The 12,353-nt window shown below is 36.5% G+C and overlaps 1 protein-coding gene across 1 annotated transcript; it reads right to left on the bottom strand.

The window, feature by feature from the left end:
• Window positions 1-2,245: 2,245 nt before the first annotated feature.
• Window positions 2,246-5,231, bottom strand: mc1r (melanocortin 1 receptor; the record flags this gene model as incomplete). The annotated part of the gene is made up of 1 exon (XM_084124947.1): window positions 2,246-5,231. The coding sequence occupies one exon, from the start codon at window positions 5,229-5,231 to the stop codon at window positions 4,260-4,262; it is 972 nt and encodes a 323-aa protein (XP_083981073.1). The 3' UTR covers window positions 2,246-4,259.
• Between the last annotated feature and the right edge of the window lie 7,122 nt (window positions 5,232-12,353).

Here is a 12,353-nt window from a genome sequence, read left to right as displayed (position 1 = left end):
ACTTACCTGCATCGTGTTTACTCACCTGGCATCCATGAGACATCCTTCAGAAACTCTGATCCTTCAGTCTTCTGCCTGTCGTCCGTCTTCTTCCCAGCTCGACATCACCAAACCTGTACCAGATAAGAGACTCAGTCAATTCAAACATCTTCATCCATTATCTAAATCGTTCTTAAATTCATCTACTCACCTGCCGTGTCTGTTCCTGAGTGCTTTAAATAAACCATTATATACTTTACCTGTTTGTGTCGTTCTGTTTTATGACAGTGACATTACACATTACCCATAGAAAAACCACAGAAAATTTTCACAGAAAATGTAAAAACAGCAGAATAAAATGATGCTCTAGTTAGTCTCTGGAAACATAAATACACTAAATACACGTGAGAGTGTAGTGGAAGAGAGATTATTTACTTTATTGTGATTCTTTCTCTCAAATGTGGAGAGGTGCTTTTCTATATGCATTAAAAAACTTTAAGAAAACAAAGGTCTCCTACATTTCGCTCTGTATATTTTAAGGGCTGTACAAGATTTTCCTGTGTGGTTTAAACATTATCCCAAAAAAAAAAAATTTGTTAAAATCATAGCTTCCAAATTTTTTACATTGCCAAAATATGCTTTCCAGTCCAACCCTCTTGCCATTTTGGTCTAAAAAGTGACAGGATTGAATTTCCTTTTCTTTTCATTTTTAAAGGGTTGTTTTCTCACAGGTATGCATCATGAACATCTAGAAAGAAACACATAGCTAGTGTTATACAACAGGACCATGTTTTTACAGACAAAATAATCAAATTTTATGCATGGCCAATAAAATGAACACTTGGTGAACAGACTAGGAAATTATGGAATATTTGTATAGTACTGTAAACTGTTTTGAATCTGTGATTTCATAAGCCCTGCTTGGATAAATAAGGTCTCCTTTGTTTCTTTTTTAGAACCTACCCCAGATTTGGTCTGAGAGATTGTGATTTTGCTTCGGGTCTTGATATGGCAGGGCTTGTTTTATTCTGCTTTACAGTCTTGCAATTTCCCAAGTTCCCTTGTGTATCTTGCATGTCTCAGATATATATTTCTTGTGTATATTGAAATTTTTCTTTATCTATTTAGTATTTTGATATCCTACATAGTTCTGCAAAGCCAAACTTATCCAATGAGTTAGGAATGAATCTCATGAATATAATGCCAATTAAGTAGTTGCTATGGCATATGCATTACAGACTATATGAGCCATATGTGAGTAGCCTATATGAATTTAAGGTTTCATTGTTTTGACAATAAGTGATTCCCCAGAGGTCAACGAGGGTTGCCATTTAGAACTGTCCATGCTAAATGCTAGCTGACTAGATCAAATTATACTCAACGACAGCAATTCAGTAGCTGGACGGACCTTTAATTCTGTATATAGACACAACATAAATATGCAGGACTGATAATGATGTGAGACTGAGGGCCCTATCATACATCCGTCGCAATGCAGCGCCAGGCGCAACGCAAGCGTTTTCTGCTAGTTTCAGCCCGACGCAGTTATAATTTTTACGTCCTGCGCCACGTTGTTCAAATAGCAAATGCATTTTTGCCCATTTGTGCACCCATAGATGTGCTGGTCTGAAAACGAGGTGTGTTCAGGTGCATTGTTGGTGCGTTGCTATTTTGAGGCGACTGAAATAGACTGCGCCATTGACCAACTGAAATATTTATTTTTGTTATATAAAGAGCGCGTTAGTAATGTGCGCCTATAGGCGGGTCCACAACGTGCATACACTTTGTCCCGTAGATGGTCTGCTCGCGCATTTTTCCTTGCTTTCCATTTCCTCGCTAGAGAAGCATTCAGTTTTTCAGCTTGCAAATTCCAACCCTTTTAGACGATGCGTCAGGTGCGCCGAGCATTTTTCCCATCATTAAACTAGCAAAAGTGGATTTGCGCCGTGCGCTTTAGACCATGCACTTAGATTGTCAAAATAGAGCCCTGAAATGTGCTCCTAAATTTGAACCGACATCTTAAAATTTTATTAAGACATGAACACAGTTTTGAACACAGATTATACACTGACTTTAATAACTTTAATATTAGCAGTTTTATTTATATCTAGCTTCTGGTCTTTGAAAATAGGACATAATGTACCATGTGCTCACTTTTATTTAACCAAAATACTGGTGATAAAAGCAACTTGCTTCTGGACTTGTGTGTATGTCAAGTCAAGTTTATTTGTACAGCACTTTTCACAATACACATTGTTACAAAAATAATCATGATGTTATTGTTAATAATATTTTAATATATTCATGCCTTATTGTCACAATTAGCAGATTAGAGCTGGTTCACAATTTGATTTACATTAATATACCATATGTATGCAGGAAAAGTTGGATATACTTGTATATCTGACTTTATATAGAGAAATGTGCGCCATTGGTGTTTAGCATCTAAAAATGGCCACCTATGTCTAAAAACATCTAACAAGTTTGACACCCATGTACTAGTGGCCACTTACTAACCTGGCTTGTAAAGGGATAAACATTACGTTGGAGAGAAAAGATTTGTACGTTTTTTTGTTTATCTCTGATTGTTGTTTTAGTACTATAAGACACAATTTGTCACACTGTGACAGATGCTCACATGCACACAAAGTTTTGCTTTATGAACAGGGTAATTTAGTCAAGCTCTCCATAAATAGTAACAGCACCAGTCTGTCTGTAATCTGACAAAGGTTATGTTGTTTGGTAAAAGTAAAAAAAGAAGAAGAAAGTATTCTTATACATAGTCTTTGTGTTATTTTATTCTTTTAAGAAAATGCCTTTTGGATTCTGTGTATGTTAAAACAAGAGAACCATGTGTTTTCGATGAGGGACAGAAAATGTAGTGGCTTAATGAAATGGCATGTGGCCCTGATGGCTGCCATCACTCAAATCAGTTCTCTTGCCCACAGCCACATCTCAAACACGTGAAAAAGCTTGTGATGAGCTTAAATTACACCAAACAGGAAAAGAAGGTCAAAAAAGTCAATAGAGTATCTAATGGATTAAAAAGTGATAAAAGACTGATAAAAGACAAAAAAATACCAAATTTAAAAAGCTGCTTGTCAAGCTTTCTGATCAAGAGAATCACATTTCGGTTGATTTGGTTGATATTATTGTGGTGGGGGATTTTTTTTTTTTTTTTTTAATTTTATGACTATTCTGAAAACAGCAGCACTGGATAAAAGGTAGAAACTACAGGATTCATTGAGCAGACAATTGCTGTTCTTACACAAAGGATTTCTCATCAAAACACTATTTGTTCAAATGAACCTGTAAATAGCACTGATTTGCAAACTGTGGTGATGCATTTTCAATATGCTATTCATATTTTCTTATTACAGCAATATGAACATTAAAAGATTGTTATTTATAATAACAGGTAAAACAACTCTTTAAGAATGCATGCATTACTGAATGTACGATTTATGTCTTCTTGGTTCTTGTTCAGGTCTTCATTCACTTTAATTTTATTTTTTTGTAATTCTCCCAGTGACCCTGCAGAGGATAAACACTTTGGGGAATGGATGGAGTTCTAATACTCACTAGGTTATCTTTAAAAAATAATGACGTCATGACAATTCCTTAGTTAGTTTGGCCAATATTTACATTGCGGCATGTGGCTGCTTGTTATAATTTTTATGAATTAATGAAAAATATTATTTTCCTTCAGCACACGTTTCCTTCAGTTATAATATTTTTAATATTGATATATAAATATTGGTGTTCTAAAGATTTATACCTTACACAAAATAAATGGTTCAAATCAGTCAAACAAACATGCTTTCCTCCCATTTGCAAACACAGTTGTTTCATTTCATGTTTGTTAAAATGCAAACATGAAATAAAGGGGATGGAATATAAAATCACAATAAAGGGGTTCTTTGGTTTTAAAAGGTTTGAGAACTACTGAAATGAATTCAAGGCATCACATGAACTGCTTAAGATGAAACTGCCCTTTATGTAAAGCTTTTAGTCTTTGATAGAGGCATCTACATGCTGTCTTAATGTCTCATTGTTTTAGTATATCACAAATAGAGTTGTTTAAATGGTTATGTATTTTTATAATAAAAAAACCGAAAAGTTTATGTCCCTCTTTCAGCAGTACATTTTCTATAGAGAGGGAGTCATTAGGACGATCTCTGTGAATAAGGCTGAACATTGGACATTAATGTCAGCACAGATATTCCTCCACGCGTTTCTAAAAACAAACAAACAAACAAACAAACTCCAGAAAGAATATATCACATTGCAAAGCACCATGAACAAAGAATTATTTCTTTGAGCGTCTTGCGCAGCTCCTGACTGCGATACGCGTAAATGAGAGGGTCTATAAGCGAGTTGCATATGATAAGAATCAGAAACAGGTTGAAATAGCTGAAATAACACTTGCAGTAAGGGTTTGTGGGACAGGTGAGGATAAGGATGAGGTGGATGAAAAACGGCCCCCAGCAGATGATGAAAACCCCGAGCAGTATAGTCAGAGTGATGGCTCCCTTCATGCTAGTGGCTTGCCGGCGGCTCTTATGGAGGGCCATGATGCGTCTGGAGTGGACGTGCGCCATGATGAACATGTGCAGGTACAAAACCGCCGTGAACACCAATGTCACGCCGAAAAACGTGACGAGACAGGCGATGACCGCGTTATCAGTGTGATAAACGATAAATAAAGAGCTAGAGGTGATGCTGGTGAGCCACACCACCGCGATAATGGCCACGGCGCGCTGCGTGGTCATGATGCTGTGGTACCGGAGTGCGTAAAAGATGGTGATATAGCGGTCCGCCGCAATAGTGCACAGGAACGACAACGAGGACACGACAGAACTGCAGATCATAATGTCTATCACATTGTCTAAGTGCTGTAACATCTTTGCAGTGACGAGCAGCAGCCCATGCTCCGTCAATAACATGAAGAGCGTCTCCACCACATTACTTACGCTCACCAGCATGTCCGACACCGCCAGACAGCAGATGAAATAATACATAGGCGAGTGGAGATTCCTGTTCTTGATGATGGCCACCACCACCAAAATGTTTTCCACCAAACTGATCAAGCCGAGCATTAGAAACAATTCCTGGGGGATCATGATTTGGGCGATCCCTGTTGTATTCATGTCACCGGGAGTTGCACTGCTGTTCAAAGTGATGTTATTGTCAGTATTATACATGTAGTCCATGTGTTTCATGCTGAAGTGATGGCGCAACGAGTCGTTCATGCTCCTTCACTTAGTTACCGTCGTCATTCAGTCCTTTTGAGTCTGTTAGATGTAATTTTCCTTCACCACACCTTCAATATTAAAACAATTAAGACAGTTCAGTATGTCATAACGACCAGTTCTGACAAATCCAAAATGAGATATTTTAATATTAGAGATTTTAATCGAAAAGATGATACAGCTATAAGTAATAATGAACACAAGCATGTTATACCTTTCAGTATTTCTGCTGCACACAACGCAGTCGAAGTCCGCAAACATGCGCTCTTTACCGCCTCAGACTCGTACCGACCATTAAGAGTCAGAATAATTTGTGCTTTGCATTTTGTAATAATTTAGATTCTATCGCATCTGCGTTGTCGAGATGTGAAACTCACCAAAGTAGTAATTAAAGTTATGTGAAACTAAAAACGCACGATGGTCCTCAAAGAAGGCAGCGGTTACAAAAACAAAACAAAACAAAACAAACAAACAAACATAAACTCATAAAACAAGAGCTCATTTTATTGATTCCGTCTTCTCCCCTAAATGCAATAATGAAAATGATCACTGTCTCTCCCCCTTCTCTGTCATCTAATCCGATCACATGACACAAACCACAAATGTAAAAAGCTCATTTTGCTCTAAATTTAGTGCCTAAGCTTTATGAATATCACACATCATGTGGTTGTCCGTCAGTGTGTAAGTTACTGAGAAAATTCTTAATAGGCTGTTATACTTTTCCTACGCAACTCTCAGTTATTTATGAAATTAGTTAACTGACCATACATATAAAATTCCTTTAACCCTCTGGGGTCGACAAACATAATAGAAAAGTAAATCATAAAAAATAAATAAAAACATTAATTAAAATAGAAAACATTGATCAATGATTGGTTTATTCAGTTTGACTGACTGAACACCGCTGTTATTTATATTGTCCTCATTACATTCCAAGTAATATAATTCAGCTGATTTGGTGGCCTCAAGCTAGTGCATGCTACCAAATCACGCACTCCCTCTGGTGTTCTGTTGGATAAATGAGAACTGCAAGAACCACTGGCACCATTAGCAGCCCAAAGCATAGAGTCATTCTCTGAAAAAGAAGCATTTTGAAAAGGCTTTTTTAAAGAAAACTTAGACTTTTTCAGACAAAGAATGTTATTAAGTGCCAAAAACACTGTGTGTTATTGTGTTGTGTTTTGTGTGGGCACATAGCTTTCTTTTGTTTGTTTCTATGTGTTCCACTGTCTATTGTCTTAAACCCACCCTGTTTCACCTGTAATCAGGGCTGGACTGGGACAGAAAATCGGCCCTGGCATTTTGGCCCAGACATGGCCCACTACATGATCATAAACACCACCCATCTTTGCATGCCCTTGAATATGTTTTTGTTCAACTCCTATTCATAAAAACCACTAATGCCATGTAATGAGAGTTAACAGATGAAATAAGTACAAAATTGTAATTTATTAATACAATTGAACTATACTCCACAGTGATGCATCCAAAAAACAAGCTATAAGCTGCATTGGCATAGCAATACCAGTGTTTCTCACAGGATTTTTGGTAAAACTGTTGTGTATGGACCTCAGTCTTTCTAGGGGGGTTTGGGGGCATGCTCCCCTTAAGAAAATTGTGTGCATTTTAATGTTAAATTCATCAATCTGGTGCAGTTTGAGGGTTCAAAATTAAAAGCTCCAACCCATATTCAGTGTGCAAATATAACAAAGAAAAAATCAAACCGCTTTTAGTAACAGTGTCTGTCTATATTACTACATAATAATAGTTATATAATATTAATCTCATGACAGTAGCCTAATAGCCATATATTGTAAAACAAATGCACTGAAAAATAAAGAAAACTTTCATAGTTAGTTTTGTACTAATTTCTAAACTTGAAAGAGATAAGCACATGATCTTTTATTTTGACGGAAACTGCATCAAGCTTTTATTTTGGCGGAAAACATGGATAAAAGCGCGTCTCATTAAACTTCTAGTAAACTTCTGTAATCGTCAACTATGCAGATGTGGAAATAATGCGTAACTGGGTAATGGGTTCCTACACTCATAGCCAAAGTGTTTTGAAAGTAGTCTGCTTACCGCGCGCGGACTCTACACTTTCTCATCTCTCCCCTGATCCTCCTCACTATCCTCCTCATCAGCCACTGGAGCTGATGAAGGTCCTGCTGCTGCAGAAAACATATATATTTTGACACATTTTACAGCGTCTGCTATTTCTATTACACGCTATTTCTCTGCACATTCCATGCGTTTCTTCTCCATCTCTTACTTAGACTATTTTGACAGATACACACTTGACACTGCACGCTAACTCAAAGCCCAAAGGGGGAGGTTTTTAAAGCTGTGATTGGGCCAGCCCAGTGTCAATCAAGAAAAGAACCAATGGGCCGCTGATCTACGCGTTTCATGGGCCGGTCTGTCAGTGGAAAAAAAACTAACGCTTACTTTTTTTTGACCAATGCATTACACCGGCACTAACCCAGCGCCGTCAATTAAACAAAACAAAACGAATGGGCCGCCGATGTACGAGTTTTATGGGCCGTTTAAAAAAAAAAAAAAAAGTATGAGATGTATCGGCCCAAAAAGCACGTCGGCCCACCGGGCATTTGCCCGGTATGCCAGATTACCAGTCCAGCCCTGCCTGTAATCCACCTGATGTCCCTCGTTACCATCCTAATTTCCTTCCATATTTCCTTCCCTTTGTTCTCAGTCCTGTGCCAGATAATTGTGCCAGGCAGTTTTTGATTGTATTGTTTTATTTGTTGAATAAAATCCCATTGAACTATGCATTTGAGTGCTCACATTCATATAATGCATCTCTTTATCTTTTACAGTTATGTCAGATCAAATGCACATGATTATCCTTGCTAAATGTTATGAAAAGCAGCTATGCTAATTATTTTCTATTTGAAGAGTTCAGATGCAAAAGTCTCTAAGTGCCATCTGAAATTTTCTTCTAGAATGATAATTTTTATGAAGCTCATATATTTAAGTTCAGTAATTTCACTTAAATGGCAATGAAAATTACCTATGAATTGTCATTTCAGTGAAATTACTGAACTTAAATATACAAGCTTGATAAAAATGATCATTCTAGAAGAAAATTTCAGATGGCACTTAGAGGCTTTTGCATCTGAACTCTTCATTTGCTTCTCTGTTTTACCTCTGGATGCCCATCCTGTGAGGTAACTAGAGAGTATGTCAGCTCCAGTTTGAGTCTTTAGTATGCCATTTATTTTTTCAAAAGTTACTCCTGTTCAATTCAGGTATCTCTCTGCTGCCCTTATTATAATTTTAATTCTCTCAGTTCTGCTTTCGGTTTGTGCAGAACAATTTATCACTTCAGCCATAAAGGAAACAAATTCCATTTTTCCAATCACCAATCTATACTTGTTTATCTTTCTCTGAACCAATACATCCTCAGTCCACATGTGTTTTTATCTCTCTCAGTGTCTGCTCATTTTGTTTTTCTTTTTGGAATGGACTTTGGTCATAAGTAACTCTATATGGAGCCTAATGTCTCTTGCCTCTGTGCAATATGTTAAAAGATTTATATTATTATAAAGTAAATTTAGACTCAAGGACACACCCTACACTATATTTATACCCTGTGAATATTTATGCACACATTGAGATTATTCTTTTTTGAGTACACGCAACAATGCATGCTGCATGCTTTTCTTTTTGTCATGTATGACCTTTCCCTGTAAATCCTATTTGTGAATCCAGAAATTTATGAAAGACACTTTAATGGAAAAATATTCATTCAAATTTGGAAAATTCAGATTTTTATATCAACAGAGAACAGACTAATATATATTGTTAAAGTAGGCTACTCTCCAATTAGTTGAAAACTACTCATTAACAATTAGAAATTGTTATGATTTTAAATGTTAGAAAAATAATAATCAGAATAAGATCACATTAACAGCACGTGTTAGACTATAAAATAAATGATTCCACTTAATAGTGACCAAAGGACACTGTAGAAATGTATTAATGCTGAAAACTAATTAAAAAAAACAAAAAAAATAATAAAAAACATGTAAGGCTTGTTCATGCTCGATTTGAGCTGGCATTTGCAACTGAGTGGTAGCACACACAGTGGTGTAGTCTACGTGATACGCAGGTATACGCCGTATACCCACTAGAAAAGGCCAAGGATTTCCGTATACCCACTTAAAAAATCGTGAGGATGCGTAACAACTTCGTTTTGTGTCAGAACTTTCACTTTCATTCATAAATTCACCCCGTCTGTGTTTGCGAAGCGACACCGAATCGCGGAATCCAGTCACAAATGGAGCTTGCTAAGCAGAACGTCACCGAATTTGGCTATTTTTGAATGAATAAATCAAAAGTAGGGCTGTACAATGAATCAAATCTCGATATGGACTAGTGTCTGTGAATATTAAAGTTAAAAGAGACTGCAATTGTTCTACGCGTCTCTGGGAATGAATGAGCGCTCAATGTGTGCTCCACCACACACACACACAAACACACACAAACACACACACTGAAGCACGCGTGATCACGCTCGTGGTGTTTTCAGCGTTTCACTGTATTGAGACATGAGCTACTACATGTGCACTTCATCGCAGAGCTGCTATGAGAGTCACTTCACGAGAATTTCACCATTTCATTTGATAAAAGTCATTCATTCGTTTCATATACAAACACATAGAAACTGTATTGTCTTTACGACAACCTGTCAAAATGAAAGTTCGGTATAACTTGAAGAAATTATAACAGAAATATATTACTATTGCACAGTAGAGTTTACTTCAAGTAGGCCTAATAATAATAATAATAATAGTTTATTAAAACACACAGAAACTCAAATGTCTACAACCCACCAAAATAAAAGTTCGGTCTAACTCAAAGAAATTAAAAAGAAGTAAAAATGAATTTTAAAATAATAATAATAATAATAATAAAATCTATTAAAACGTTATTTTAAGGGAATATCACACAAGTTTTCATACATGTTTTAATTTAAAGAGTAGCCTAAACTTGCCAAAACAATAACACCATTTTTTTTTTCAAAAACACCATTTCTAAAAGTAAATTTGTATTTGTGCCTATAATGTTTCATTTTTTTATTATTTTATTGTAAACTGATAAAACCTGTGCTTCAGGGACCATATTCATATAACATCTAAGGCTAAATGTAGCTCTTAACTGGCTGAGTTAGATGGTGATTAACACTAAACAGTAGAAAATCAGTCCAGTCTCCCCAGCTGTAAATGGCTGTTAAAGTCTTGTGTTGCTTATAATAAATTGACATGTTGATAACACCTAATATTTCATAATGCTCTCAATTACATGTCGATGCATACTTTATGCATTAGTGAGTGTGGTGGTGCTTATGGGGTGACGGTCTGGGATGGGTGAGTATGAGGCGGCGGCGGGGGTTGGGTTGGGTTGGGTTGGGTTGGGTTGGGTTGGGTTGGGGGGGGGGGGGGGGGTATATTACAGTATACTCACTACAAAAAACTAGACTACACCACTGAGCACACACAATCATTTCTAAATCAGAGGGAATACGAGGACATAAAATCTTAACACAAAGCCCCTATTATTTTGTGACCTATGGTTTTACTGCTTCTTAAACTGGCATAAACTCTTTCATAATTTGCAACAACAAGAATATGAAAGAGCTGTTTAAAATGCTGAAAATATTATATCTGTAAACATTTCCACAATTATTGTGGCACATAAAGGCCTCTGGCTTCATAAAGTGACCTCAAAAAAGTGGCCTTTTCTTCATACATCCCTTAAAAAAATTAAACTTGATACCAAGTGGTTAATTTGGATAATGGATCATTTGAACTGTGGTTCAGAAAGTGATGGAGGCATTAACATTATTTGTCCATAAAAATTCTCACACAAAATTATTCCTGTGCTCACAGTATTATACTATCATATTATTCTGGGGGACCACACAGGACAATTGTATAATTGTATAATATAGTGTGACAATAATAATTATAATAATAATATTTTTTATTTCTATTTATATTTTATTTATACATTATTTAAGGATGCGTTACAAATTAGATATAATAAAAAGATGCCCCATTTTACTTTGGGCATCAAGTTTCTATTCAGTCTGTCTGCTTGTCATTATTTACAATTTAGCAGGTTATATCAGCAAGCATTTTTTCAGCACTTCTTTAGATATTGGTTGTTCTATATGAGATCACGAGCAGCCTGAAGGTGTGGTTGTCCTGAGCCTGAGCGAGAGGTGATATCTCACATGAATATTCCTCATGACCCAGCTTTTAGCCTCAGGTGAACTGGCAAACAAGGCCAGTATTTCAGATATTCCTCCACCCACAATTACCCATTAACACCATTAAATGATCATGTGGTGCCTTGAAAGGGAAAAATCGCAAAAACACAGCAATCTCAAAGCACATCTTGCTTGTTTGTTTGTTTGGATGGACGTGTGGTTTTGGGCTGTTTGTAGACACTCACAGACCATATGAGATATGTTCAAGGGTTTTATTCTAAAGATAGTGTAAAAAAATCTATAGATAAACAGACTAGTGACAAAATGACAAAAAAGAGAGACAATTATAAGTCAGTGTTGTGAGCTAGTGACATTTATTAACCTCAATCCTTAATCATCTGTTCAGGTAATTTTGACCACCTTTCATGAGACTCACACAAACAGTACTTCACTGCCAGAGCCATAATGCAGCTCACGGCTTGCTTACAAAGCTGACAGAAGATGATGATGACGACAAAGCAAATTTAAATAAATTTAAATGAAGTGTCAGTAGAGAGAAGTGAGACTAATAGGAATGACCCCAAACTATAGCTCAGTTTCTCTATGATATAACCTAGAGAGCTTATGATTCTTTTTCAGCATTGTCGTTGGACGTCTATAATGATCTGAAGGAAGAGATACTCAGCCGTGTCCGACTGTTATGTACAGCGTAGGTTCTTCTCCTTGTTACTTGAACCCATCAGGCAACTCAGCTCACATGCCTCTCATAGCAATGAAATGTTCAGAGATGTCCCACCCTCTGCAGGCACCAGTGCAAGTGGTTGAAACTTTAAAATTAAAATTAAAACAGAAAATAAATAAATAAAAAAACATTTAAAATTTTTATA

This window comes from Abramis brama, assembly GCF_963993115.1.
Source record: "Abramis brama genome assembly, chromosome: 9".
Taxonomy (NCBI): Eukaryota; Metazoa; Chordata; class Actinopteri; order Cypriniformes; family Leuciscidae; genus Abramis; species Abramis brama.
This window is presented reverse-complemented; position numbering and strand designations above follow the sequence as displayed.